Raw genomic sequence first — 25262 nt, forward strand, 5'->3', positions numbered from 1 at the left:
CTACCAAACATGCAGGTAGTGCAGTAATTGTGCTAACTCAAATTTCATTATTTGGTTTAGTCACAGTAACATATGAGTGGGGCTAGCCATGTCAATTTTTAGTTTTATCATTATTGTTCATTCTTTCAAAATAGTGAATATAGAAAGAGCTTTGTACCTGAAGTGCTTGATATTTTCTCATTCTCTGAAGCTGCTTGAAAAGTTGGGGTCAGTCAACGTTCTTACGAAAGGAATGTTCTCATTTTCATAATAGAAAAAACTTAATTCAATTGTTTTAGTTCATCAACTCCCAGTCTTTCATAACCTTTTTCCTCTTCTAGTACCCCATCAGATGAGTCTCCACTGAAGTTTCAGCTCTTGGTAAACTTATTACCTTGGAGTGAAGTGGCTAGGAATTTTGTGCCATTCACTACCAAACTGTGTTTGCACTTAGGTTTAGTTTCTACAAACAGGATCAATGATTGGAAATGTTAATCCCATTCTCTCATCCATGTACCATCCTTAATGAACTTCCTCCCCAGGAATCAGGAAGAGACTTGAATTCTATGAATATATTGAAATCACGTTACGTGAAGACAATAGAGTAAATTGCAGACCATCTAATGATAAAACTGAAGCAATGGCACAATGCATCCCTGGCTTTTCTAAATATGATGCTTTTAGCCGAGAAATTCATAATTATGGCAACTTGCAGCAGTTTATTATTTTCAATTATTAGAGCACCAGAAACTGTAATGAGACTAAGTAAATCACTACAATTATTACTAATACTAATAAACTGAATTACCCCTCTTTGGCTAAAGATGGATTTTCAACTTAATGGTAGACAGTTTTATGATATCAAAGATATAAGCAAACATAAGCTCTTACAGGTTAAATATATGCTGGATAGAAATAGTAAAAAGTAACTTTGATTCAATCCCAAAGAAACACGTGTCACATTGACACAAATAGATTAGAACAGCAGTGCAGATGACAAGAGTGTCAACACGACATCACCAGAATTCCTAGCTCTGCACATCTCCAGCTCTCAACTTCTCAATTACATTGGCCATCAAAGAACCGAATCTTGCTTCAAAGGCTAGGGAACTAACCACTCCCTCTATAGATTTAAGTTCTTCATGGAACTCTGGATGCAGCATCAATGAAGAGAAATTCTCATCTAAAACAAACCCAAGACATTTCACAACATCTTCAAGCTTAGGAACCCAATCACAAGCCTTCAGCCCCAAAGCAGAAGAAGCCTTAGGGCATGGAATGGCTTGAGGAAACCTCTCATACTTTCTCAACCACTTTCCCAAATACCGAATTAAATTCATCTTCTCTTTACCACTTAACTTACCAAGCGAAGACGACAACACCACTTCATCAACGTTATTTGATGCTAACAAATAATGCAAACAAAGCTCAGCATCTGAAAACCCATCATGTGCAACCATAAGCAAAATAGAAGCTTCCTTGGCCAAACGTGACTTTTTCCCAATTCTTGCCTTCTCAATAGCTAGCAAAGCTTGACTTTCCCACTCCTTCCTCACGTTAACCATGCTAAAATTACAATCTTTAGGCGGACATAGAAAGTACTTCAATATGCAAAGCAACTCAGATGAACCCAGATGGTGAGCATGTTTAACAGAAAGACAAAGCAAATCCAACTTCTTCTTCGCAGCAACATTAATAATCAAATTTGAATAACAAGAATGATCAACAAGTCCATTAACAATCAAAGCCTCCAGCAATTCCCAAACCTCTAAACTAGTGCAAGCTTCCAAAATTAAACTCAACACATCTCTGCCCATCAAAAACCCAACTTTTTCAATCAAAACCGAAGTATACCTACTATCATTTGAATCAACCCCAATAAAAATTCCACCTTTCTCCTTAATTTTCTCAAGAAATGGATTCAATAATTCAAGAAATTCTTGTTTATTAAAGTTATGGATGTCTTTGAGTTTCCTATTTAACTTGGTAAAGAACTTTTTGCTCAAGTCAATGAGTTTAGCGTCAGTTGGGGAGATTGCCCATCCTGAAAGGGGACTTACAAGTGATGTGGGATTTGGGTTTTCAACGTCAGGCTTTAATTTGAGGAAAATGTCATCTGGGTTTAGAACTATGGGGTGGTCTGCTTGGGAACTGCGTGGCTCAATATTATCTGAGGCCTTTGTTACTACATCAAGCAAGGTCATTGTGAAAGCTAAGAAAACAATCTCTTAAACAAACAATGAAAGAAGGAAAACTTCAGAATCAGCAACCAAAACCACCCAACAAGCAATAAAAAGGCTACCGAGCGAGAAACAAAAAATAAGTAAACAAATAAACTACCTTAAGATGACTCCTTGTAAAGAGACGTTAGGTTGAACTGGGTGTTGGGTGGCCTCAGATCAGAGAAGAAGAGAGACTGGCGGGTTTCGAAACAATAAAAGGGGCTAGTAGGTAGGGTTTTAGGAGAGGAAGAAGCTTAACCGTGGGGAGGGGGGGGGGGGGGGGTCCTGAAAAAAAAGGATTTACAAGGTAAATGACTTGGGTTGGGCTGTGTCTAATAAGTTTAAAGTTATTGGCCCGTTAACTTTGGGCCCTATTATTCAGGGGAATGGGCATGCTTGGCTTTGTGTCTAATAAAGGCTGTTATTGTAGAACCAATGACATAATTTTTCTAGCAACAATTTTTTGAAATTGCTTATTTCAAGACATTTAAAATGAGTGATGCAAAGTATAGAGACTTTAACCATTGTTGCCTCACTAATCTATGTCCTTAACATTACAATTAGCTATAGACACACCTTTTGTTCATACTTGGCTAGAGAACATAGTTTGAATTTTGATTTCCTTTAGGCATTTTTAGCCATTCCAACGCTTTGAATCATAAAAAATCAAAAAAGAGATAAAAGCACATCAATAAAAGATGAGGTAGGCCTTAAGTATATAAATAAGAGTCTTATTCTACTTATTAGGCATGTCTTTTAACTTATAAACATGAATAATAATAAGTGTTATCAGAAGACTTAATCAAGTTTGAAATAGACTCGGACTAATGTAAAAGTCCTCTTCTATGAGTAAAAAGTCAATGCAACAAAGGCATTGTGCAATTCAATGAGATAGAATTTCACAGATCTCACATTAATAAAAAATTAAATAAATCTTAAATGTATAAACAAGAATTTCCTTTTAACTTTTAGACATTTTTTTAAATTAAAAACTCGAATCTCTTTCCTATTGAAGAGGTTGAATTCAGCCCAATTGTTGGCACAAACTTAACAGGGCCAAGTTCAGCCCACTTCTTTGGCACAACCCATGGCCAGTATAGGCAGAAAAAAAAATTGATGGATAATCCTACTTTACACATATTAGTAAATGCTGCTTTTAAAGAACTGTGTCTTCTTTTGCACATTCGTTGGAATCATAATTTGAAGTGAAAGCCTTACTAAACCCTTCGCAAATCCTGTAAAACTTACCAACTAGATATCTTTCTGCATTGGGTACCATGAATTCAAGACAAATTATACTTTGATCCACATGGATTTGAGAGACTAGGGCAGAAAAAGTCCACTCCAAATGCTGCTTGGATCTTCATCGATTTTATATTATGGGAGGGAATTGTAAAGAGTATGAACAGAGTACCTAAACTGAACTACGCACTACTTGCAATACATTGATTTATTAATGCCAATTAGACCACAAAAATTTCCCTCTCTATCTTATTTCTTAACTGAAATGGCACTGCCAAAAGCATAGAGATCAAACTCTCAATATTGATTTAACTACACCCTCCTCAAGTTGATGGTGGAATTTCCCAATCTCTTGGCAAGGGACCAAAATCATATATGATTTCCCTGTGACATGACCAAACCAGTTTTATTGCTTCTGGTGTCCCAATTCCTGCTCCTCTAGGATCTCCAGCAGGTCCAAACCTACAGCAACATTATAGTTTAGATTTAAATGCTTAAACTGTGTATGGTAAGAATTGAACAAATTGGATTAACCGGTCACCTGAAAAACTATTTATTCATGACTTCAGCTTCCACTTACTTTTTTTCTTTCCTTCCATTTCATCTCCTACTACGAAATATGGTGTTTTTCATGAACATGATTTTTATTTTCTTTTTTCACTTACCAATGGTTTTGGGGAGCTCCAGTAGTTCTTGCTCTCAATCCAGCATAAGTTGTCCCATTTACTGTATTGCCAATAACGCCCTGTTGATTTACATTGATGAAAATTAAGATGTGCTGAACAAGTCAAACACCATTCAAGTTCCACTGCTAAACTTTGAAATTTCGCACTTTAGAACTGACTATGGCCGTTTTTATTAACTGCAACATGATTAAGTCTTACCTGCAAGAATATGGGATCATTTGAGACTACGGCAGCAGTTAGATGCGCATGCATTCGTTCCAAAGCATCCAATACCATCGGTAATTGATCCTTTTTATAATCAGTTATAATCTGCAGGCAAGTACATCAAAATTTTTTAACTTCTTTACTCAGCCAATATTAAAAGGATAATATTCCATGTTCTGCATGATAATCTATACGGTTATACCTGAAATGGCCCAAAAATTTCTTTGGTCACAAGCTCATAATTGTCATCCTTCAAAATTTCTTCAAGAGGAATGTAAATGGCAGTCGGCTTCAGGGCACCATATATGGGTGGAATAGAATGATTCTCCAAGGGTTCACCTCCAAAAAGTAACTTAGAACCTGAAATTTGAAGCAATTTCTTTTTGTGCTCCAACATTGCTTCAGTTGTGACCTGCAATAAAATTTTACAGATCAGAAGGGGGAGATGGAACATAAATAAGTACTTCCACTGATGCTATCAGAAATAATAGCAGAGATAGAAAACTATGAATAAACTCAATAATGCCACGCTTCTTTCAGCTTATTAGTTCAACTTGCGGTTATGCACAGATCAAACTAAACAATACGAAATTTCAGATAGATCAAACTTGATCTATATATACTTGTTTGGGGGTGTATGTGCATATACACATTTGTTAGCATAGAATGAGAAAAGAAGTACAAAGACGGTTTAATCTATGGCATGTTAAAATTTGAGAGACATGTCTGTTTTTAAATAGATAGATACTCTCTTCAATTAAGCTTTAAATAAGTTCATTGTAGTTGTAACAAGACCCAAAAACTCATTAATATACAAGATCAGAATTAGAAGTGTAAAGTAAGAGAAGTTTTGCAAACAATGGCCCGACCAATGCACACATAAATTATAACTGATTGAAAATATACACTATCGACAAGCTACATTCTTAAGTTGTATTTCCTTATCTTAAGCTTCTTCTTTTTTTATTTTATGGAGAAGGTTAAACATTCTATCATTAAGTCAAGTCAATTAAAACTACTTAGTTTCATTAATGTAAGGAAAAAGAAGCTCCAATCAAGTTCAACCAAGCAGGTAGTTTAGGACTTGGCAAGCTTAACTACCTTTTCAATTTAATTGATTTGACAAACGGCCAAATTTAGGAATTTCTTGCTCATCCCAAAAGCCATATTTATTTCTCAATGGAACTTTTTTTTTTTTGACAACTAAATATACAAAATATACGATCAAATTATATTCCAATTTCTAGAGTTTCAATTTCAATTTTTTTGGGGGGCATCACTATTTGTCCTAAAGAATATCAAATAGATAGAATGTTAAACATGTTTTTAGTAAATCCCTATTTGATAATAAGAAAATAAAATTCAATAAATGAAGCATACTTACAGTAAGGACAGGGCCAATGGTTAAATCTGCTAACTTCCTTCTCTCAGCAAGATATTTCATTTTAGGGATGAGTGAACTTGCAGACCAATTCTATAAAGGAATATACACATTATTAAGAACAGAAGAAAGAAACAACTTCAGAAGTTAGATATCGAAACTAGAAAATTTGTGCTACAAAAAAGAATGAAGAGTTATCTTCTTTCTCTAGATTATATATTCATTTGTAATAAATGGCTGAACTAATGCAAAAATTCCAAATGGAAGTTGCTAACCTCATGCATGAATAGTATTGATTGAGCTGAGCACTTCTGACCACTGCATGCATATGCATCCTGATCACAGACCCATGCAACATAATCAACCTGCCATTAGAAAACAAAAAGAAATATCCAACACCAGTTTAGACTTGGGAAAAAGAATTTTATACTCAAGTCAAGTGTAAAAATCATTTATAAGGAACCTCTTCAACATCAGGTCCCAGAATTTTCCAATCAAATCCTGCATCTTCCAATTTTATGCAACCCTTCAGGTCAACAGCCAATTTCTCTGCTACTCTTGAGCTGCCAGTAAAGAGGGTCATTCGTGGATTCGCCTGCATAAAAGAAACGTTGCAAGTTAGTAGGCATAAGAATATTACAAAAATTTTCTCCTTACATAAATATATAGTAGCCTTTCCCAAAAGTGAAGGTAGTGGCTTCCATGGAAGCAACAATAAAGGGAAAAACAAAGATATTTTAACACAAAAGAATGGCTTTCGCTTGCAAGGATTGCTCTCAAACCAAAATTTATTACAATCTACTAATCCCCTACATGTGTTCCTCTTGCTCCACTCTTGCCTTTTTTGATGCTATCATCATCATTACTTCCACTAAAATGCAAAAACTTATCACCTTTAAAGGCCAACAGCTGCCATACTGCCATCATATGATCAAAAATGTTGGCACAAGATGTTTTTCAACATGAAGAAGAAAAGTTTAAATACTTTAAATCGTTGTTCTCTATCAAACGATTAAAAGCATAGAGAAGGGCACAAATAAAAGAAATAAAATGTCCTAAAATAGCTTTCAATTTATAAGCATAGAAGCTTAAGCTTGGAGGTTGAAAGAAAGGGGAAAAAATAGATTGGTTCAAGAAATCCTATAATATCCAAAGCTGATTGACACTTCATTTAGAACTTTTCGGAGGTGGCTGGGCAAAGTGTCAAAATATGGCTCAAGAAAGGCAGATGATAAAGCTAAAGAGAATAGTAACTATAAAAAAGAGAGGAAAAACAAGGGAAATAATTGAAATGAAATGAAAGAAATAATTTAGAAGTGATTCAAGGTTTGTGCTCTATAGAATTTATATAACCATATACAAGTTAAAGATAAGTACTAACTAGTAAAAGAGAGATAATAAATATTCAAAATAACTGACCTCCATCAGCAGTTTGTTCATGGTCTTCCCGTCAGAATTTATGAAGTCAACATCTTCTACTGGTAAGCCACAATAATGAAGCAGACGCATCATTTGCTCCATGACAATGCTTACCTACAGAAAAGATTTCAAACATTATCTCATAATAGACAAATCAATACCGATTAAACCAATGAATGACAACGGAATTGAGCTTCTAGTAGTACACCTTGCTATCAACTTTAAGAATGGGTTTGTTGCCCATATAGAGTGCTCCCATCAGCTGAAGTACAGGAATCTCCAGTGGGAAATTGAAGGGAGTAATAATTGCAACCTGCACATTTTTATTTTTCAATTTCATGAACTATGAGAAATATTCTCAAATACTGTAACATATATCAAGTTCTAAAATATTCAAATGCCAGTGAGAGACTTATGGAAAGAATTAAATGATGGTAAATCCCTCATCATTCACTGCAATGTAAAACAGGGTTCACTTCAAGGACAAGTAGCAAATCAATCTCACCCTGAAAACATAAAGTGACAACATCACCAGAGAATCTGGCTCCTAGAGCCTGACTGATCTTCTTTTATTATGATTTTATTCGTTCCAGAAGTTGTATAAGATACATTAGCTTTATTACTATTATCATCTATAAAAGTGAACTACTTACGCTAATGTTCTGTTAAAATAAAAAATAGGAATCAAGTGGCTGATCCTTATGCTGTTATAGGAGTAGTAAATTTATTCTTATTACAACAATCCTTCCATAAAGCTTCTTTTCTCCAGCAAACTTTTATAATGCAAATATATGAAGACCTCTAAAGCACATTGACACTATTGATAGTCCTAGCTATATAAATCTTATACAAGTCAGAATCATTCTAAGACACGTTTTCTTCATCTCCTTTTTTACTCAATTAATTAGTAAGTAGAGGAGCTAATGCCTGGTTATTTCTAATTGATATAGGTGATGAAAATTCCTTAAATTAGTGAACTTTTCAATTTGCCTTCTTTGACAAGAAGTCAATTGCTTCAATCATCCAAGGTTTTTGACACACCAAGCCATAAAAATGTTTTTCAATGATGAGAATCAACTATGAGTGAAGGAAAATGTCTTACTGGACCATAAGGCCAACGGTACCCATGACTCTGCTGTCCTATATGATTTCCAGGTACTGCAAAACACCTTGCTAAGAAACGAACCTGCCATAAATGTAGAATAAAAGGAACAGGTAAATAAAAACTGCTATAAACTTCCTTAGCAAATGTTTTACAGATCATCACTAAAGGAGATAAATTTTCATCATAGGTTAGGACTTCAGGATAATTTCAAGTCTCAAAATCTATTCCATTCTAATTGAAGAAGCTATACAATCATGAGGTGAATTTTATGAAGAAATGTGATACTATATTTGTCATCTGTCATTAATCACCTTCTGTTGATAACTCTGCTGGTGCAACTAGAAAGGATCAAGTAAGCAGATCATGATGTACCTGATCACCAGAGAAATTCTCAAGAAATTTTCTTGTTACGTAAACTTCACCAAGGGCCTGCTGGTAACTTTTAGGAGAAACTCTTTGTATTAACCTATTGAAGAAATCAGACACCTGAAAGCCATAAAAATTAGAAATAAAAAAAAAGGTAAATAACAAAAAAGTACTCTGTGGTGTTGAAGTAAAATAAGTCTATCCCTTGAAGTTCAAAATCTAATATTTAACTATCCTGTGTTTTTTTTTTCATTAGAATTTTCCTAACACTATTAAGAATAAAATGATCAAAACATCCCTTATTTCGTAAATTAATATTAATAATAAAATAAAAAGTAAAAAGAAATTGAAAATTTTTGAAAATAAAGTTAAAGGTGTTAAGTAGAAAAGTAACGGAAAAAAACATAGTGCAGTTAAGTGTTAAATTTTAAACCTCAAGAGGCAAATTTATTCTACCTCAAACTACAAGGTATTTTTCAGCAATTCACCCAAAAAATAAAAAATTAAAACTATTCGCTACCAAATACCAATATTATCGAATAATAATCATGGTACAGCATTGCCTGGCTTTATTAAGAAGCCTACACAGAAAAGACTATTTTTCTTTTGCTTAAAGTGTATTACCTTTGGCAGGGATAGCATGTGTGCTGCCTTAGCAGATATGTCTCCATATAAAAGATATCTGTAGAAAAAATATAAGAAAACTGCTAAGGATAATCTCTTTTATATTTCTTTGAATAGACATGTGGAAAAACATGCACGCATTGGCTATCTAGTAGCATTAAACAAAGCCAGAAAAATTATAAATGGATGCATTAAGCAAAGATATAAAATAGATGGATAAGTAACATCAACCTCTCAGGTGATTTGAAGGGATTGTGTAAACCATGTTTCGGGCACTTGGACAAGCTCTCTACAAATGGCTGCATTAAACAGTTCTATGAGACTTAGTTCATACGCTTCAAAGCATGAATAAGCTGCATTTGCAAACAAGTGGTAGTGAAGAGGCCTAAATGGAAGCAATATTTGAAGCATAAGGACCCCAGTGACCCAGATATGCACTGGTTTTGCTGAGACAATCTAAACTTAACAAGCAGAGATTTGTTTTTAATGAAGCAATACAAGCATCAAACTGATATTTTTATTGGGTATACCTGAACTCCAGTTTCATCTACTTCTGCAACTTTAATGAATGGTTCCCCATTTAAAGGATCCAAAAGAGTGTTCCAAGCTGCAGATCCTGTCCATTTACCTTGCACTAAAAACAGAAACATTTCATGTTACAAGAAATTGCTTATCTCTGGACTTGATTAGAAAACAGTTGTCACCTAATCCGTCTGCGGACAAAACACAATCCATAGGGGAAATGAATCCAATATTAGTTTGAAGCAAAGTGTGAGGCAAAACAACAAGTTAAATATTTGCTCCAAAGCAATGTCTCTCAGGAGCAAGGGGCAACATAATTTATCGAGGTTTCTCTATGAACAACAAATACTGATACAAGTGGAGTACCTACCCAAGTTTTGTACTTCAGCAGGTTGAGAACCTGATATCCCTTCAGCTTCGACAGTCGTAAATGGCAAAGAATGAACAGACCTGCTATAGGGGAATTGGGCGGTATAAATAATAAAACAGACTACTAAGTATCGATTCTTCGAACAAAGAACTACTGTAAAATTTAGCCACTCCAAACTTTAAGGGTTCAATCTCAGTTCCTCGGAGAATGAAGCACGTTCAACACATCAGATTATCAGCATTCACAAAATAAACTCCATTATCACAAAAGTTTAGTTTGCTGTCAATAATACTAAAAAAAAAAAAGAAACCCAGATATCTCCCAGCATCGATCATCAAAACTATGGATTAAAACTAAAAATTCTAGCAGACAAATACATTGACATACCTAGAAATATTGAAAGAATTGACCCAAGCTAGAGCCTTGTGGGAAGCTCTGCTTCTCAATTCTCTTTGCAATACAGTTCTATGCATTGTGAAAGGTACAAAGCATAGAATTCGAGAGATGGGTAGCTGTTTGATTACTTAAATAGATTATCTGAGAATGACCTACCTTCGTAAACAGCTGGGGGCAATTAAGAGCCAAAGCTGTCACTTTCCAAGGTTTTGGTCCTCAGTACTTCACTTTGAAAATTTGTGCTTGTACAATTTCACATCCCGATGAGTTCCTCAAATACGTTTTAGGGAGAGGTGATCCAGTGTTGTCAACCTTCACCACATTCAGTGCAGATGCAGTTGTGCACCTCCCAATTGGACAGTCCAAATCAAACCAGTTAGACTACAGTATCTGATGTGGTGATGTTCGTGAACAATCATGGAGGTTAGGAGTGGGGACAATTTGTTTTCCATGTAAATCCTTAAAAGTTAAAACTGAGGGATAAAGGACACGTAAGCATGAGCTAGCTTAGTCGTACGTCCAATTAGATAAGCACACACGACAACCTATACAGCAACAATTATGTGCACCTGATTCTGCCCAAAATTTGGTTCTTCTGTTTTTGCTATCTTTAAGCATAAGGCCAAATTAGTTAAATATGTTATACGTGTCACACACCCTTTTGTTTGAGATGAACAGACCTCACCAGTAACGTATGGAATTTGGTTACAATGGACAGTGATAATTTCCTTTTATTTTAAAAGCATCCAGTTTTACCTTTTGATTTATTAGGCCTTCAAACCATTAATGGTTAAGTAGTGTTTCAATCATTTGAGTTCAAAAGAGAAATAATTACATTGATGTGAGGGTGGCTTGTATGTGGAGACTTGAGACTAGTTTGCTTAGTAAGGACTGTTACTCTTCTGAACAAAAGAATACCAATAATAAACAAACTTCATATTTTATGATGTATATATATATATATATATATATATTTGAGGATAATACTCTTATCTTTTAAGTTTTTATCAAAACTATATAAAAATTTATTAATTTTCAAAATAAACACTCAATTCCTAGAATACAAACATAATTAACCAAGACTATGAAAAGGTTAAAATATTTTTTTATTAATTTAAAAAATTATATTATATTTTTAAAAAAAATAAAAAAAATAGGGAGCACTGATCGGTGCTCCCCAGCTCCCTAAGAATGGAGAGCACTGGTGCTCCCTTAAGGAGCCCGATCGAGGCTCCCTAGATGGGGAGCTTTTTATTTAATTAATAAAATTATATAATAGTAATTTTAAAAATTAATCAAGGGTAATTTTTTTATCCTTACCACATTATCAAGTTGACAAAAACATTAATAGTTAACTAACGGCTGGACCTACGTGTCCAACGAAAAAATCTTTTTAAGATGGAGTGTCTATTTCAAAAATTAACGGACTTCCGTGTAATTTTAATTAAAATTTAGAAGGTAAGAATATTTTACTTTATATTTTTATATATTACATACGAGAAGTTAAAAGAAAAAGTAGAGATTCGTAACTTTAGATTTTAATTTTCTTTAAAAAAAATAGCAATTATTATGTGCCATTTGTTTTGGACATTTTTAACAATAATAAGTGTGGGATACAATATCATATTGAAAAATAAAAAGAATAAAGAGGTTTTTAAATAAAAAAGAGAATAAGTCGTTAATAGTTGGATCAAAATGGGGTAAAGTGTAAATTGGATCATGGCCCTTGGTCTTGAAAATTAATTAAGGCACTTGGCTCATCGCACTTGGCGCGTGGCATGTGCAAGATTGACTACACCATAAAGTCATCAAAGTACTTGCTTTATATTAGAAGTGAGCAATCGGTCGGTTGCAATCGTGCGACTAATCGAAACTGATATCGACGACCACAACTAGCTCAATTTGTCGGTGCTGATTATGGTGTTGGTTTTAACCGACAGTTAAGGGACTTAGTCGATTTGATCATTGAGGACACTTCCTCCCCACCCGAGCTCACAAAAAAACCAAAGCATCAGATGAAATTCTAATTGTACCCTCATTAATCCCCCCATTTTCTTCTTTCCCCTCTTCGATTTTAACATTTTCTCATCAAATCAACCCCCATTGAAACCTTAAAAACCTTTTTCCTTGCCTTGGTCCTTTCGTTGCCGACCCCTTGCTGTCATCTCCACTAGCTTTCTTGCCAATGCCGTCGTCGTCCTCTTCGCCACCAGTCATCTCTTGCTGAGTTGCTGTCATCTCATCTTCAAGGTATATTTTTCTCACGATTTCTCTTCACTCTCAAGTCTTATGTCTTGCTGATGTTGAGTTATAGCTTTGGAGTGCTTTCTTTGAATTATAGTGCTGCTATTTGGATTATAATGCTGCTATTTGCTGTTGTGGTTCAAGGTTGTGGGGTGTTGGTTTGATTGTTTCACAGATTTGTTGTATTTAATTCTTTGAAATGGCTATTCCTAAGTTAAGAAACCAATCAAACTAAGGAATAAAAAAGTGGAAGGAATAAGGGGAGAATGGCTTAGCTATTCCCCTATATCAAATGTGCCATAATTGAATCATGGCTAGGCTTTCCAAGCCTTGATTGGTCTTGAAAATTAATTAAATTAATAATTATAACGAATATAGACACTTGACGCTTTGCATGTGCAGGTGGCAGGGGCAAGTGCAGGTAATTAAATAATAAATTATATTTATTTTTAATTTGCATTTACTTGCCAACAAAATGTTTGTACAAACAGATAGTTATGTCTATACACACAGATAATTGTGTTGGTTAAAAATAGACAATTATGTCTTTTGGGAATAGACATTTATATCTTTAAATAGAATCTCTTCAAGTTCTAAAGAAATACAAAAAACAACAAACAACAATTTTTCCTTACTTTCTCAATATTCTCTAGAATTCCTTCTATATCATTTTGTTGCAAGAAAATTCTTTAGAAATTTGGTAATCTTGCAATATACTGTTGAATAATCAATAGATTGGTTTCGTTAGTGCAAAATGTAATCATTACTTGTCTTCATTGTATCCTCGAGTTTTATCGCCTGCAACTCTTTTGTACACTATTAGTGGAGGTGAATATAACTTGAAGAATAGTGACATTGACATGCATGCTGGAGGTATTCTATTGTTATTTGTGTTTTCCAATTCTGTGTTCTAACAGTTTGAGTTTCTTAATCCATAATCTAAAAAAAAAATTTTAAAAATGAAAGCTTTGATACTTCAAATACGATGTTAGAAGTTAAAAGAAAAAATCTTTCTAAATAAGTACTATTCTTTAATTAAAATATAATCATGCTTGTAAAGAAATTCATGCATCTTTTATAAGGAATGAAAAGAAAAATCCCTCTTATGTATTCCAAAATATAGGAAAAGCAAAATTCTGTACATCATTCCATCTACTTTCTCTACCATGGGCGAAGTAAAGAGTGTGCCCAAGCATATATAGTTGGTCTTGGGCCTCCGTTTCTATTACATAAAGCTGAAGCCCCAATGCTTCAGTCCATTGCAGACCTCTGACTTGTCACCAACGTAAGAATCCGTTTCTTTCCCCCAACTAAAACGTTTTACTTTTCTGAACAATAAGGGAAAGAAAACGCACCCACTTGGATAAGTTTATTTATTCTTTTTTTGTATTAAATCCCACTGCTGTCAACCAAAGGATTCATCCAGGCTAATTAAATCTCCACGCTTACATTATTATTTGATTATTTAGAAGAAGGTCAATTGTTTGATGAAATAATTGTTAAGTACATTTTAACTTCATTATTTTATCTTCAAGGAGATCCCTAGTTTATATACAAATTAATCCACGTAACCGTCTACAAAAGTAAATTTTAGTTAACTATGTTTGAATAAATATTTCCAACAAATACAAACATGACTTGGTATAGTATTGTTTTCATATGTAAAAAAATAAGAATATATATAGATATATATATATATATATATATTGGCTTGCATCACCCATTAGCGTGGTCGATTTTATTCTATTAAAGTATGAAATCTAAGTGCTTAATTAGAAATAGTCTAATTTGTAACTACCAATATAACTTTCTTTATTTTTTTAATGAATATACAGCGAGAATCTATTTAGAAAGTTGACTTGTCTACAAACGAATTCATATGAATGCAAAATATAATTGCTTACTGGTTGCGTCCATGTGCAAAATCTTGCTCATCATTGACCTAGACTTTTTGTTTAATATGACTTTGTATTTTATAATGATACTTTTAAAGCTAAAATTTTGTATGCTTGCATGTATGAATTTTGTTTGCTACGTACACCAAAAGGAAATTCTTTTTCTAATGAATAAAACGACTGGCCCCTAGTTCCTACAATAGGATTTCACAAGTTTGATTCACTCTATCTTAATTTGTTGGCTTTTCGTTTTTGTTTGGTCCAAACAATATTTTAATTTTGAGTTATATAAGGAGACATAGCTTCTTTTTATTCTATAAATCTCATTATTTCTAATCCCAGGATTCAAATACGCAATTTTTATATTAAATTAAAATTTCAAGTTTTAAATATCGTCAAATATGAAAAAAAAGTACAACTAATTTTGTTGCTTTGATTGATGCTTGGAATTGCTTTGTAATACTTTGAGATGACAAATTCTAGTTTACAATGTCAGCTTATTCCCAAGATTTTATTGACTCGAATGGAATTAGCATACATCATCAAACAAATATTTACAGATGTGTGGTAACATTTTATAGCATGAAGATAAATACCCTTCCACCAAACTTATATTAAAAATGTTTTATATGTAAGTTTGTAGCAAATGTCAACCGCTTGTTTGCGTTAGATAGTACTGATGGTGTCTAATCGTTGACTTAAACATTTAAACAATCGGCAAAGGAGAAAGTCTAATTTGGCGTTAGCCCATAACTTGTTAGGTAAATTAAGAAAATTAAAAAGAAAAGAGAGAGAATTAAGCTGACGACCTCATATTTAGCCTCTGAATATTTTCCATCTTTACGGCTTTTTTTTTTTTCAAATGAAAGACAGATATGTATATATGTATATATAGCTAATTAGTCATATAAAAAACTTCATGTTGCTGCATATAAATGTGAAGTATATACTATTAGAATATAGCGCAAAATGCATTGACTTCCAGAGTCATATGATAATTTGATTATAATAATCATATTGCAAATTAATTTCTAGAGATGGAAACATATTTATTAAGTAAATGCAAGTTGATGGAAAAGCCAGATACACGGAATGTTTTATATAATACAAGAAAAACCTTTGTAGCTGTTGATGTCACAAACTGAAATCATTTTAGCTTTGATATTTTAGGTTAAGAAACAGTCCGAAAAAAAAAAAAAAGAAGAAGAAAGAAAGAAAGAGGAATTACGTAATGTGAAGATGAGGAGTTGGCACTAATTTTTGGTCTCTCTTGAAATAAAGTCTTATCAGAAATCACAAATTCTTAGATATTGTAGCTTTATGGTTGATAGACTAGCTCAAGCTGGAACTAACGAGTTTCCAGCTTAATTTGGTTCTTGCATGGTTGTGATAAAATCAAAAGGGTTTTGTTCTTTTTTATGGGCTCTTGCTGCTGTTTCATGATTTAATTTGTGGGGCTCTTCTTAGACTAGATTTTGGGTTTTGTTGTAGTAACAAAACTGAACCATATCCCAATAGTTCTAAAATAAAAAATAGAATTTCTTTATTTCTAAACGACCAAATGTTATACACTCTTCACATGTTATAACTTAGGCTTCGTCATCAAGTGGATCCATCCCACATTGTTCTTAGTAAAATTGAAAATCTTAATCCAAATTGTCAATGTGGAATGCTCAATATCGTATGCTTGATTGGAACTGTTGACCTAGTTTCAATAGAATAACCCCACCTTATGCTTATACAATTAATATATTAAGCAGCAAAGTCTCTCAAGGTTGAGGGAATTTTTAAATAGCTGAATTCCTCCATAACCCAATGCATAAGACTTAAATACCTTTATTATTCTTCAAATTTCCGATTCTTCAATAATTTAAAGTTGCTTGCATGACCGTTTGGAAGCCAAGTTCCTAACGGTAACCATTAAAAAAAATTTTCCTAGATCATTTGATAGATTAATCTAAGCAAATTGATAATAAATAAAAATCTAATTTGTTAGAATAAGATAATGTTATAAACTATCACAAGCAAGAACAAAGAACAAAGCATTGACCTAGTTAAGATGTTATAAAACTTTAAACTAAATCAACATAAAATATATGTTGCTTGCATTGTTTAATATCCCTCTTCTCTTTCCCACGTAATGGTTTAATTATACATGTGGACTTATGGGCAATTCTATTCATGTGTGACCTGTTCCATGCATGCATTCATAAGCCTGTTAAATAATATATATATATATATATATATATATATATATATATATATATATATATATATATTATATGTATTGATAAGTAATATTNATATATATATATATATATGTATAGGCATAAATATACGAACCATTCCAAGCATCACTCATGCATTTACATAGTTATATTTGTAAGTCCTTTTGAGTAAATCATATAAATAATAGGATAAATTCCATATAGACCTCTTATGGTATGACATTTTCTCACATAACACCTTGAAGTTCTCTTTTTCCTAAATAAAATTTTGTGTTTTATTACTGTTCCCATAAAGGGTAACAATGTTCAATTTTCAATTAAATTTTCACTAAAAAAACAATAAGATCCTTATATTATAAAGTCTTATTTCTTGCATTTAAATGCTTTTTACAACTTTGTTCACTATGCTTGATTTTGTGCTTAATTTTATCATTATTTTAGAAGTTTCTACCTTTTGTGTCTTTTTTCTAATACAGCCTTCCAATTAAATTCATTTTTTCCTAATTATGTTAGCTATTTTTCTTCTCTCTTTGTTTACAAGTTTTACCGTATTTTGTCTCAATGATTCTTTCCCTGCTGTTACTTTACAATGCAATGTGATTACAGGTAATGTGATTACAAGTAATGTGATTACAAGTAATGTGATTACAAGTAATGTGATTGTAAGGAGAATAACATTACAGTGTTTGGTATACAAACAAAATAACGATTAAAATACGGGAAAGATAACATTACAGCATTTAGTTTACAAGTATTTTGCCGGGAATGTAATGTTAATTTTTAAAATTACCCCTATTTATTAAAATACAAGTTTAATATACTTATATTTTTTATTGTTAATTTTTATATAATATCATCTCTTAAAAATATTTTTGATGTCATATATTTTATTTTTATTTTTTATTATAATATTATATACTTTATTTTTATTTTTTAAAATAATTTTTTATATTATATATTTTATTTTAATTTCTTATACCTATATTATATAAATTTTAATTTTTTATATTTTATTTTATTTTAATTTCTAATTCTTATATTATATATTTTATTTTAATATTTTTTATTTTAATTATAATATTATAAAATATTTTTAACAAAGTAATAAAGTTGAAGGGTAAAAATGTCTTTAATAACATTGCAGAGTGCAATGTAATGTGATTGCATTGGTTTTGGATTGCAATCACATTACATCTTTTGGTTGTAATGTGGTTGCATTGTAATCTTACATTGCAATGGTCTGTTACAAAACAAATACTGCACTGTAATTTAATTGGACACATTGCAGGGAATGTGCTCTCACTTCCCTCATACCAAATGCTACCTAAGTTCTGTCAACATGGGCATTGTAGTTGGCTATGTCTATTTACTAGCCAGATGAGGTTTCAAGCAACACACTCTTTCTTTTTTCATTTACTTTCATCTCATAAAGCTCTTGTTATGGCCTTGATCTACTCTGTTTCTTTCAATTTCAATTTTAAAAATTTTATCTTTCTTTTAGAAACCACTAGATTTAACATCTCTTTCCACTCATTCCTGATTTTAGTAAGGATTACGAGGATATAATCTTTAAGTTAGATTCAATTTTTTCTAATTTTATTTTTCTTTTTAGGAATTTTGTAGAGATATGTAAAGTATTTGTTTCTTTTGATGGCTATTGGAATTGACATTTTTGAGATATGGGAGTCTAGTTTTGATGAAAAAAAAATGCTCTTACAAGAAAATCTATTCATGATAAGATGTATTGATAACTCTATTATATATAGTTAGCTTGTCACTTTTTGAACATTAAAATCGGCTAAATTTTTGAGTTTTGATATAATTAGTCTTGATTTAGGAGTTTATTTCAAGTTATATAGGTAGTTTGTTTTTAGTTAATTTTAGGTTGATTAGATCTTTTTTAATTACAATAGTAATATGCTTTTATTGCTTTTGAAAGTGCTCATTCGAAGGAGTTCAAATTAGAGAAAGAAAGCTACTCTCATATTCAAGGCAAAACATTAGGTGTCGCAGTGCTAAAGGATGGAGGCTACAGTGCCAAAGCAAGAGCTCAAAAAAAAAAAAAAGTAGAACCTTGGGCGTCGTAGCATGGGGAAGTAGCGCTGCAGCGTCGACACGATAAGCCTCTTAGGCATAAATTTCTGCATTGATTTCGAGTATGATTCTGAGCCTTATTTAAAGGCCTTTTCAAAGCACTTGAAGGCAAGAATAAAGATAGATTTTCTTTGAAGAAAAAGAGCCGTTAAGCAATAAAAAAAAAAAGCAAGCAAGACAGCGAGGAAAAACTCTAGAAGATTAAAGATCGAAGACCTGATAAATCTTAGTTTTCTTTTCTTCTTTAGTTCTTTTTATATTTTCCTTGTTTAGTGTTGATGGTTAAACTTTTTTGATTAATGTTTTTAGTAGTTATGAGGAACTAAATTTCTTATCTAGAATTGCAATTGAACCCAACAAGTAATTTGAATTTTTAATACTCTTTCTTGCTTATGATTGATAGTGTTTGAGTTGTTTATTTCAATCTTATGATTAATGCATCTGATTGCCTAATCACTAATTAGATAAATAGGGTAACCTAAATGAAACAAGAAGAGGGAGTTTAGTGTAAGCCTTCAATGAAATAGTATATGTTCAATTTCAATTGTATGAGATGATTGATTTGATTTGCGTGTAGGGTAGGAATACACTTACATGTCATATATAGCCATAATTAGAGCCTAAGCTTAATGAGTCTTATTTAATTGCAATTTGCATAGGAATATAGTAGATTGGTTAGTAGAGATATTTTTATAAGAACATCGGAACAGATTTATAAATACATCAAAGCTCTAGGTTAACAACTCAACTATCTAGTAAGTGAAGAGAGAGTAGAAAAGATTCAAATGAAGTGTTAAGGGATATTGTGGTTCTAGGCCTTTGTTTGATTGAGTTTATCTAGTTAATTTGCAATTCTTGTTATTAATTTTAGTTGCTTTAGTTTTTAGTAGTTTTTAAAATTGGTTGTTTGAATAAGAATATGTTGTGTTAGTTTTAATACTTAGCAAAAGATTTTGGTGCAATTCCTCGTCGGAACAATACTTTACTTTTCATTATGCTACTTGTTAACAATATGTACACTTGTGTGGTAAATCCAACAACATGTATCTGGATTGTATTTTTCTTAACTTTAAATGTCCGAACTAGGTTTAAAGTTAAATGAAAGAAATAAAATTGAGCTTTTAAATTTATGGGTCTTATTTTAACTAAAAAAATGAGAGAGAGTTGAGAGTTTTTTTTAGGTAGGCATGGAGAAGGAGGAAGGAGAGTGGCTAGGGATTGTCAAAGATTTGGGTATCAAGGCATAAGGATTCTTGGTCAATTTGAGTTGGCACGGTGAACGAAATTTTTGTTTACAGTCTTTATGGATAATTTAGAAAAAGGGGTTTCTTAGGCTGAGATTAAAGCTGTGTTTGATAGATTTGTATCGTTATGGATATGTTCATCCCTATGAGTGTCATGGTATCATTGTGGATATGTTCATCCTGATGAGTGTCATGAGAAGGAGAACAAACTTTGCGTTTATCATATTTAAGGAGGAAAAAGAATGAAAAACAAATATTCATAGGGGTAATGGGATGCTTCTTGTTGGCCAACATATTGTGGTTAAAGAGGAGGGGATCGTGAAGAGCAACGCAGGTGTAGTTTTACAAACCAAACCTAGGATAAGTTAGGTTTCTGCTAAGACCTTCATAGACGTGGTGAAGAATGTACCGAAAGTCCATAATGAGAAGTTACCTTCTGATTTTTCTCCTAAGGCAACTAAAGTAAATAGTGGTGTGATCTTCATTCCCAAGTCAAATCAAGCATGGTTGAAGTGTAGTGCGTTTGAAACTTTATATGCTGGTTGTTTAATCAATGGACTAAGGAAGGGTCTTGAAACCCAGGGTATTGATGCAAAAATTCGATCCATAGGAGGGTTCCCAGTGTTTCTCATTTTCTCTAATATGGAGTTAATGGAAATCCTTGTTGATGATTACTTCAATTGTTTTCAATAGTGGCTAATTCATTTGACTACATATGATTGTAATGGGGTGCATCATGGATTCTTTTGTTGGGTAAGAATGGAGGATATTCCTTTATATTTATGGAATTTTAATTTATTTAAAGCACTAGGTGATAGGTTGGGTGTTTTTGTGAAGTTGGATGCCAATACAATGGCCTTAATTCATTTTGCTTATGGTGGCATGCTTGTTAGAGTAAAAAAGGTGAGTTGCATTCCTAATTTGAACACATTACGGGTGGGAACAGTTCTTCATAAAATATGAGCAACCCTAAAAGTGGTGTTGAAAGCACTGGAAAATGATGATCACTGGTTGTTGGAGAATGAATTATTGCAAAAACGTTTGATTGGTCCAAATCATAAGGTGTGTTTAAATGATGATTTACAGTTTTTCTCAAATCCATTATTTTCAAATTTGAATAATGGAGCTGAGAAAATTATAGAGAGTCCAAGGGATGAGAAACACAAAGAAAATCGGGTATTTGTTGAAAGAAACGGAAGTCAAAATGTTGTTTTGTTGAAAAATATTTTTTCAAGATTGGCAAGTGATTTAGATAAACAGGAGAACTTTGAATTTAAACCTAAAATTCGATCTTCTCATGATGATGACAATAAGGCTTGTCTGAATGATGTTGGTGATGTCTTGTTTAGGACACAATTAAAGCATGATAATTGTGATGCTAATTTTAATGATGTTTGTTGGCTCCATTAGATTTTGATGATAATAAAACATTACCATTTATTTGTATCTAATACCTTTACTTGAGTATGCAGAAAAATTAATATATGAAATTAATTAATTAACTCTTCAAAGAGTATGTCAAAAGAAAAAGAGGGATAAAAATAACATTGTGCCATCAACCTTAAACCCTAAACCCTAAACCCTGAACCCTGAAACTAAGAAAGTTCAAATAAATTTTAAGGCCATCAACACATTACATTGTGCCTTGACCCTTATTGAATTTAACAAAATCTCAAGCTGTACAACAGCTAAACAAGTGTGGAAAAAACTTAGAATAATCCATGAAGGGACTTCTCAAGTAACTGAGTCAAAAATTGCTCTCTTAATACATAGTTATGAAATGTTCAAAATGAAGCTTGGTGAAGACATCACCAGCATGTTTGATAGGTTTACAAACATCACAAATAAATTGAGTTAGCTAGGCAAGCCTATCCCTAAACATTAATTAGTTATGAGATTGCTTAGAAGCTTACCAAAATCTTGGAAGCCAAAAGTGACTGCCAATAGAGAGGTTAAAGATCTGAACATCATCACACTCGATGAGATTTGTGGTTCTCTTCTTACTCATGAGCTGGAGCTTAAGGAAGAAGAAGAAGAAGACCGAAGGGAAGCAAAGGAAAAGAAAAAGAGTATTGCACTTAAAGCCAGCATCCTTAAAAAAAAGCTGAAAGAGCTTTCCTGTGATGATGATGAAGAATTAGCTCTAGTTGCAAGAAAATTCAGAAAGCTAATGAGCAGAAGAAATCGAAGGCTAATTAGAAGAGGTTTCAGGAAAGACTAAGGTGCTTCATGGAAATAAGGAACAAAAATGACTCTAACCAAAAAGAGGAGATGATCTGCTACGAATGCAAAAAACCTGGTCACTTCAAGTTCGAGTGTCCATTGCTGAAAGATGAAACTCCCAAGAAAAATAAGAAATCCAAGAAAGCAATGGTGGCAGCTGCATGGTCGGACAGTGACACATCAAGCTCTAAAACTAATGATGAAAAATTTGAGAAAAGAGCAAACATCTGTTTAATGGCACAAAAGGATGAAACAGAGGTATCTTCATCCCCCTGCATTAATTCTTATGATGATTTACAAGATGAGTATGAGTGTCTTTATGATGAATTTGAAAAACTTTTTTCAAAATACAATCATTAAAGAAAAAGGCTGCATTACTTGAAAATGATTTGGAACAAATCAAACAAGAATTTACTTCTGTTTTTTAGCAAAGAAATATTTTACAAGTTGAGTTAGAGCACTCAAAAACAGACTTTGAGGTTTTAAAACAAGAGCTAGAAAACAAGTCTGAAGCTTTGCAAATAATTCTTGATGAAAACACAACTCTTAAATGTTTGAAAAAAGAATCTTCAAAAAGATATGTATACCACAATAAAAATTCAGTTAAAGCATTACCTAGATGTTATAATTGTGGTAAACATGGTCATTTATCATATGAGTGTTTTAAGAAAAGAAGAGTGTAAAAAGTTAAGAAAATCTAGGTTCCTAAGGGATCCTTTGTTGCAACTAACACTCAAGAACCCATCAAAGTATGGGTACCTATAAAGAAAAACTGAAATTCTGTTTTGTAGGTTGAGCTGGACTTAAAGGAGGCATGTTCTAGAGCTCAACTCAAGAAGAAACAGCCTTGGTACTTGGATAGTGGCTGTTCACGGCAAATGACAGGACATGAAATGCTGTTTGCTCAGCTGGATAAGAGAAAGGGAGGAACCGTATCCTTTGGAGATAATTCAAAAGGTAGAATCCATGGTATAAGTACGGTTGGTAAGAATTTTCATACTCAAATTAGTCATGTGTTGTTGGTTAAAGGCTTAAAGCATAATTTACTAAGCATTAGTCAATTATGTGATAAAGGATTTAAAATATGTTTTGATTCAACTAAGTGTGAAGTGATAGATGTGAGTACAAATAAAATTTCATTTATAGGAAAAAGATTGAAGAATATGTATGTGATTTTTCTTGAAGATCTTGAAGTAAATAGTGAAGTATATCTTGTTGCAAATGCTGAAAATGATAGCTGGTTATGGCATAAAAGATTAGGATATGTAAGTTTGCATACTATGTCAAAATTGATTAAAAAGAATTTAGTAGTTGGGTTGTCGGATTTACAATTTGAAAATGACAGAATATGTGATGCTTGCCAACTAGGAAAACAAGTTAGAACATCCTTTAAGACCAAGAAGATAGTGTCAACATCTAGACTTCTTGAATTGTTACACATTGATCTATTTAGTCCAATAAGCACAACTAGCTTAAAAGGAAAATCTTATAGCTTTGTAATAGTTGATGACTATTCTAGATATACTTGGGTGTATTTTCTTGCTTATAAGAATGATGCTTTACAAGCATTCTTAAGTCAGTGTAAGAAAGTAGAAAATGAAAAAAGACTAGCCATAGTTAGCATAAGAAGTGATCATGGAGGAGAATTTGAAAATGATGAGTTTGAAAAATTTTGCAATGAAAAGGGGTTGGATCACAATTTTTCTGTGCCTAGAACATCCCAACAAAATGGATTTGTAGAGAGAAACAACTGAACCTTAAAAGAAATGTCTAAGACCATGCTATGTGAGAACAATATACCTAAATATCTTTGGGCTGAGGCAGTAAATACAACAGCTTATATTCTTAATAGTGTCTCAATAAGACCCTTGATTTCAAAGACTCCATATGAACTTTATAAAGGTAGGAAACCAAATATTTCTCACCTTAGGAGTTTTGGCTGTAAATGCTTTATATTGAACAATGGAAAATAGCCCCTAAGGAAGTTTGATGCAAAGAGTGATGAAACAATATTTTTAGGATATGCATTAAACTTAAAAGCCTATAGAGTTTTTAACAAAAGGACCTTAACTGTTGAAGAATCAACCCATGTAGTTTTTGATGAGTCAATGCTTTACAAAAAGAAATTCATGATGATGATGATGATGTAGAAGTCCTAGAAAAACAAATGGAGGAAATGAGCTTAGAAAACAACAAAAATAATGAAGAAAGCTCACCTAGAAGAGAAAATGAAACTCCACCTCTAGAAAATTTGCAAAGAGCAAAAATCCAGCATGATGATCTACCAAGGAGTTGGAGATTTATAAGAGATCACCCATAAGACCAAATAATAGGTGACATTTCACAAGGAGTTAAAACTAGGAAAGCAACTAGAGAAACTTGTGAGTTTTTAGCTTTTATATCTCAAATTGAACCTAAAAACTTTGAAGAAGTTGAAAAAGAGAAAAAATGGATAATGGCCATGCAAAAAGAACTTGATCAATTCACAAGGAGTCGTGTATGGTCATTGGTACCTAGACCTTCAAATCACCCTATTGTTGGTACAAAATGGTTTCTTAGAAATAAGGTAGATAAGCAAGGAAATGTAGTTAGAAATAAAGCTAGGTTGGTAGCAAAATGATACAACCAAGAAGAAGAAATAGATTATGATGAGACCTTTGCTCCTGTTGCTAGTATTGAAGCCATAAGGTTGTTGCTAGCTTTTGCATGTTTCATGAATTTTAAATTGTTCCAAATGAATGTAAAAAGTGCATTCTTAAATGGATTAATTCAAGAGGAAGTATATATAGAACAATCACCTGGTTTTGAAGACTTTGAA

General features: G+C 32.6%; 2 protein-coding genes and 1 long non-coding RNA gene across 4 annotated transcripts; 1 reads left to right on the top strand and 2 right to left on the bottom strand.

The window, feature by feature from the left end:
* Window positions 807-2313, bottom strand: LOC18604616. The gene has a single exon (XM_018118473.1). It carries the CDS (start codon window positions 2181-2183, stop codon window positions 1008-1010), a length of 1176 nt encoding a protein of 391 aa, XP_017973962.1. The 5' UTR covers window positions 2184-2313; the 3' UTR covers window positions 807-1007.
* LOC18604617 (delta-1-pyrroline-5-carboxylate dehydrogenase 12A1, mitochondrial) lies at window positions 3538-10652 on the bottom strand. 2 transcript variants are annotated; one of them, XM_007037186.2, is made up of 16 exons: window positions 10508-10652; window positions 10121-10200; window positions 9759-9862; window positions 9460-9527; window positions 9229-9286; window positions 8611-8724; window positions 8236-8319; window positions 7342-7446; window positions 7134-7247; window positions 6178-6309; window positions 5990-6079; window positions 5718-5807; window positions 4536-4745; window positions 4328-4438; window positions 4109-4188; window positions 3538-3905 (listed from the first exon to the last, which is right to left on the bottom strand). In XM_007037186.2, the coding sequence occupies exons 1-16, from the start codon at window positions 10591-10593 to the stop codon at window positions 3767-3769; spliced, it is 1665 nt and encodes a 554-aa protein (XP_007037248.2). In that variant the 5' UTR covers window positions 10594-10652; the 3' UTR covers window positions 3538-3766. The 2 variants fall into 2 exon arrangements, with proteins under 2 accessions (XP_007037248.2, XP_007037249.2); XM_007037187.2 differs by having other exon boundaries at window positions 10121-10203; window positions 10508-10647.
* On the top strand, window positions 12391-19354 carry LOC18604618. Its single transcript, XR_001926918.1, has 2 exons — window positions 12391-12766; window positions 18823-19354. It is a non-coding gene; the product is annotated as an uncharacterized LOC18604618 (long non-coding RNA).

The sequence above is a fragment of the Theobroma cacao genome, chromosome 3 (genome assembly GCF_000208745.1).
Source record: "Theobroma cacao cultivar B97-61/B2 chromosome 3, Criollo_cocoa_genome_V2, whole genome shotgun sequence".
Lineage (NCBI taxonomy): Eukaryota > Viridiplantae > Streptophyta > Magnoliopsida > Malvales > Malvaceae > Theobroma > Theobroma cacao.